Genomic DNA, 5,566 nt, shown 5'->3' with positions numbered 1-5,566 from the left:
ATTAAAGCTTAAAATTTTTTATAACACTTAAAAAAAATTCATAAAATTCTCATCAAAATATCAAACTTTTTTCTTAGAAGTGTTTAGAACCCATTCAATTTTTCAAGTTTCAAGTGGCCAAAAATTACCGTTAATTTTTTAGAATTTTTTTTGCCGAACGTGTTGCGGGAGCACTTAAAAGGGGAAAATTATGAGTGGAAAATTATAAATGGGGTACGAAACATTTAGGTACTTAGGCGGGTTGGGTAAATAAGCGGGGAGGTACTTAAGAGAGGGATTTTCTTCAGATTACATTAAAATATTCACGGTGCCCAAAATGTTGGTTACTTAAGCGGGTTTCACTGTAAATGAAGACACATCAATAGCAAACCTCTCTGAACTTGGCAGGACAACTTTTTCTCAAAGCAAAAATTCCTATCGCATAATTTGCCGTTAATTATCCGTAAATTATCCGTGAAAAGAATAATTTTGCCGCGGACATATTTTAAAAAATATCGCGTGCCCTGCTAACTTCTGAAAACCAATAAAGGAAACCAGCTAAACCCAAACAAACTACCTGATAATTTGCCGTAAATTATCCGTTGTTTATCCGTGAAAAGAATTATTTTGCCGCGGACACATTTTAAAAAATATCGCGTGCCCTGCTAACTTCTGAAAGCCAATAAAGGAAACCAGCTAAACCCAAACTAACTATCTGATAATTTGCCGTAATTTATCCGTTGTTTATCCGTGAAAAGAATTATCTTGCGGCTGACACATTTTAAAAAATATCGCGTGCCCTGCTAACTTCCGTGGAAGTTAGCAAGGCACCTTCTGAAAACCAATAAAGGAAACCCGCTAACCCAAACTAACTATCTGATAATTTGCCGTAAATTATCCGTTGTTTATCCGTGAAAATAATTATTTTGCCGCTGACACATTTTAAAAAATATCGCGTGCCCTGCTAACTTCCACGGACCTTCTGAAAACCAATTACGGAAACCAGCTAAACCCAAACTAACTATCTGATAATTTGCCGTAAATTATCCGTTGTTTATCCGTGAAAAGAATTATCTTGCGGCTGACACTTTTTAAAAAATATCGCGTGCCCTGCTAACTTCCGTGGTTTAAAAAATAACTTCCGTGGAAGTTAGCAGGGCACCTTCTGAAAACCAATTAAGGAAACCAGCTAAACCCAAACTAACTATCTGATAATTTGCGTAAATTATCCGTTGTTCTTTGTGAAAAGAATAATTTTGCCGCGGACATATTTCAAAAAATTTCGCGGGTCCTGCTAACTTCCACGCACCATCTGACAACCAATTGAGGAAACCAGCTAAACCCAAACTAACTATTTGATAATTTGCCGTAAATTATCCGTAGTTTATCCGTGGGACAAAACATTTTTTGGCAGGCGCGTCTTTAAAAAATATCGCTTTTACTCCCCACTGCAGTGAAACTTAGTAGGACACCTTCAAAAAAACCAATCAAGGCAACCAGCTAAATTAATGATCATAATTAAGTATGTAAAAGAACACTCCACTAAATATTTTACGCAGAAGTCTAATTAGCCCTTTGTAAATGTGTCCGCGGCAAGATAATTCTTTTGACGGATAAACAACGTATAATTTACGGCAAATTATCAGATAGTTAGTTTGGGTTTAGCTGGTTTCCTTAATTGGTTTTCAGATAGTTTACGGCAAATTATCAGATAGTTAGTTTGGGTTTAGCTGGTTTCCGTAATTGGTTTTCAGAAGGTGCCCTGCTAACACGCGATATTTTTTAAAATGTGTCCGCGGCAAAATAATTCTTTTCACGGATAATTTACGGCAAATTATCAGGTAGTTAGTTTGGGTCCAAGGAAGTTAGCAGGGCACTCGATATTTTTTAAAATATGTCCGCGGCAAAATTATTCTTTTCACGGATAATTAACGGCAAATTATGCGATAGGAATTTTTGCTTTGAGAAAAAGTTGTCCTGCCAAGTTCAGAGAGGTCAATAGCAAATAAATGAAGACACATACATACATACACACATACATACATATCGAGCCCTAACCGCTTAAAAGACGTAAGCCACACTTTTTTAAAAATTTTCTTTGTGATGCAGAAATGTTCCTAGAGCATCTAGATCAGACCTGGCAGCGTCTGCCCGGCGGGCGCCATCGCGTCGTATTCGCGTATACATACACGCTCTGCTTGGGAAGGCAGCGAAAGTTATGCATACGGCATCAATTTTGGTGGCATGAAATTGGTTCTGTGTATGCATGCCAGTATACATAAATGTACTTTCATTTCCATTTAACACGTGTGCTTCCGTAGAGCAGGGATTCCCAAACTTTATTCACCGCGGCACCCTTGTGGGGCTAAAAAAATTTCGCGGCACTCCTACTCTTCAAATGTCTACCAATACAACAAAACACAATGCAAACTTTATGCTCCTTTAGCTTCAATGTAAGGTCTGAAATTGTAATGATTTCATTCACCCCTATTATGGTTGTCAACCTCAATTGTCACTTCGTATCAATATCAACATCACGTCGTATCAATATCAACGTCGCGTCAATGCAATTCTGGTATTTACTTCATCAATGTATTGACGTTGACGTGTTATCGATAATTTAATAGCAAAACTACGATCCTTATATTTTTGACAATTGTTTATCTACAATTTGTTGTGCATATGTTTCTGTTAAAGATTAAAACCAATTCCCGCAAGGGTTGTCGACATTCGTGTCAGCACACCCTCTTGCATTTCAGTGTGGTTTTGCAACAAATTCTGCCGCTGTCTATTTGCGCGAACACGACTTCTCCTGCTAGTATTAGGAGGTGAATCTGCATTCTGCCCAGCATTTAAATTTTGGTTCTCCGCAGCATTTTCATTAACTGGAGCTCGACTATCTTCTACAGAAACACTACCGGCGGTGGTGTTGAGCCCAGTGGTATCATCGAACTCCATCATTGTAGGATCTACCGAAGGAGCTGGAGAATCTTCTCGTAGCACTTCTTATAGCACTTCTTCAACACTCATGCAACTTCCACTTTTGGGAACAACTTGAGCCATTCCTTTCGGGTTAAGTTGCTTGCCGAATTGAAGAAGGTTGGCAACCTGCTCCTATGGGCTCAGCACCAATTGCTTGTAGCTTCCTCCTCCTGTGGCACGGCACTCCTGCTTGTTGTGCACGAGCTTTCTTTTAACCTTGCATTTCAGATCCCTCCAAACCTTTAAATTCACAAAAAGTTAAACCATATAAGTTTAAAAATAAGTTGTTTTTTACCTTTTGCCAACCCTCACCATCCCTGAGTGGTGGACCGAGAGCATTGATTGCATTTGCAATATCCTGCCATTGCGACTTAAAATTATTGGGAACTGTTCCTTTGGAAAAGCCTTTAGCAAGCGCAGGATTTTTTTCTAGTTCTAAAACAAGCTGCGCAAATTGATTGTTGTTTGTTATTTTCATTTTTCTTTCCATTTTCCTAAATTAAATAAGAACTAACCAAATAAAGTGTGTAAAAAGGTATAATTCAGAATTATTTTACCAAATTTTTACAGCAGAATATTTAACTGAGCGCTTGTCGTCACCAAAAACTGTATTGACAAGTTTTATGTTGACACCCGTCAATAGAATATCAATATTGTTGTCGTCAATACCAAAATAGTATCAACAGCTGTCAACAGTTATCGACTTTGATGACGGCAATACCAATTCGGAGGCATCGACACTATTTTTGACAATATTGACATGATATTGACAACCGTAATAGGGGTGATTATTTCCTTTAAGTTTATTGGGAGCTTTGACAATTTTACCCTGAAATCATTTGATGCTGGCTTCAAAAAACAGGAGGAGGTTATCAATTCGTCGGAATATTTTTTTATTATTATTTATTTTTTTATGTATGTTACCGCATAACTTTGGACCACGTTATCCGCTTTCTATAATCCTTTTCCTTTCTAAAGAAAAGGTGTTACCTCACAGGCGGTCCCACTCTAATTTGGTTTAAATCCGATCATTGGATCATGAAGAGATAACCGATAATCTTAAACTTGTATATGAGAATTGAAGTCGGCTTTGTTTTTTGATTAAAAATTATTTGTTTATCTAAGCATTTGTTGAAAATGCAGTCTCATATAGAAATGTAAAAGCAAAAGTCACTAGTATTTTTAATGCAAGCATGTCAACAGCAGTGTTTTCTGCATACACTTGCATCCAGAACTCTCTTGGCTCCCTTCGCAGAATTTAATATTCAAAGTGCTACCTTCACTGATGTCCAGAAGGTTTCCAAAAGCTTCATTTGACATCCCAGTAGGTTAACTTTTCGGGTCACATGAAAACGTATTTGTTATCCAGCTGTAGACATCCTCAGAGTCAATGTTGGGAAAATATTCGACAATGATTTTTTCTAAACCTTCCAAGTTAACGCTGGTAATGCGCGTTAAAGCTAAGAAAATAACTTTTACAGCCAATTTCACGAAAGCAAAATAAGTGAAAAATGATTTTAATTTTTGTAATTTTATATGGAAATTGACAGAAAATAAAAAATCATTTTCTATTTAAATTTCTGGAGAAACCAGCTGTTATCAATTTTCTTGGCGTTAACTTCGAAGTTACATACGTTACATACTTTGGTTACTTATGGGGTTTTCATGCGTCATCCAATATGGGGTTTAAATCTAGTGGTGGCTTCTTCCTAGTCGCCAAGAAATACCGACGGATCGTACAGTGACTTCTCGTGGCGCTTTCTGCCTCTTGCTTCATTTTATACATCGCTCCTTTCGTTTTTCCAACCACTACAAATATCCGCACACTTGCTATATTTCAAACCATTTTTCTGTACAAATTTGTCGATAGCTTTAAAAATTTTGTCACTAGTGGTGTACCCAAATGAGTACCTCACTAACACGAGAAGAACATTAAGTCCCACTACGTCGGTACTTTCGGGAAGTTGCAAACAAAAAAATTCACAAGTTTTCAAACTTTTTATAAGTTCGTTTTCGACTGCCTCTAAAATCGTGTTAATTCACTCTTTCACAGTGTAATTGTGAAGTTCCAAAGAACTTCTGCTGCTGCGCTTGTCACGAGAACAGCCCAGCCAGCAAACAATCTGAAAATTAATCCGAAAACTGGAAGAAAAGTGGATGAAACGCGGATTAGCTCTACGAAAGTACCGAAAATGGTTGTGAAAAGGGTACGTTTTTAGCAATTTTTCTGAAAATTTTCTGATTCAATTTTTCGTTGACAAAACGTACTAAAGAACTATGTTTAAGAACAAAATCAGCTGCTGAAGGTAATTTTAACAAAAATCAAAATTGTTTGATTTTCTGACCGCCATGTTGAAGTTTGATCAAACTGTTGCGTTGTGTATGGGAAGTTTAAAGAATTTTCCCGCACCACTAGTATACTCTAGCTACTAGCGGCACCCCAGGCCTACGCTTGGGACACCCCAGGGTGCCGCGGCACCCACTTTGGGAAAGCCTGGCGTACTCTAACCATACACTTGTACTACTGCTGTATGCATATGGCTGCATTAGTGTTTCAAACATGCAAAAGCACTAGTATACAGGCATACAAAAATACACATAATTA

At 37.5% G+C, this 5,566-nt stretch overlaps 1 protein-coding gene across 1 annotated transcript; it reads right to left on the bottom strand.

The window, feature by feature from the left end:
• Positions 1-3,051: 3,051 nt before the first annotated feature.
• On the bottom strand, positions 3,052-3,451 carry LOC118736316. Its single transcript, XM_036466411.1, has 2 exons — positions 3,257-3,451; positions 3,052-3,201 (listed from the first exon to the last, which is right to left on the bottom strand). The coding sequence occupies exons 1-2, from the start codon at positions 3,449-3,451 to the stop codon at positions 3,094-3,096; spliced, it is 303 nt and encodes a 100-aa protein (XP_036322304.1). The 3' UTR covers positions 3,052-3,093.
• Between the last annotated feature and the right edge of the window lie 2,115 nt (positions 3,452-5,566).

The sequence above is a fragment of the Rhagoletis pomonella genome, unplaced genomic scaffold (genome assembly GCF_013731165.1).
Source record: "Rhagoletis pomonella isolate Grant_MI unplaced genomic scaffold, Rhpom_1.0 Rhpom_scaffold_00003, whole genome shotgun sequence".
In the NCBI taxonomy this organism is placed as follows: Eukaryota; Metazoa; Arthropoda; class Insecta; order Diptera; family Tephritidae; genus Rhagoletis; species Rhagoletis pomonella.
This window is presented reverse-complemented; position numbering and strand designations above follow the sequence as displayed.

Coding starts and splice junctions, on each gene's coding strand:
- LOC118736316 (XM_036466411.1), bottom strand. CDS start 3,451: ATGGAAAGAAAAATGAAAATAACAAACAACAATCAATTTGCGCAGCTT. Junction 3,202..3,256: donor ATGGTGAGGGTTGGCAAAAG/GTAAAAAACAAC, acceptor GTGAATTTAAAG/GTTTGGAGGGATCTGAAATG.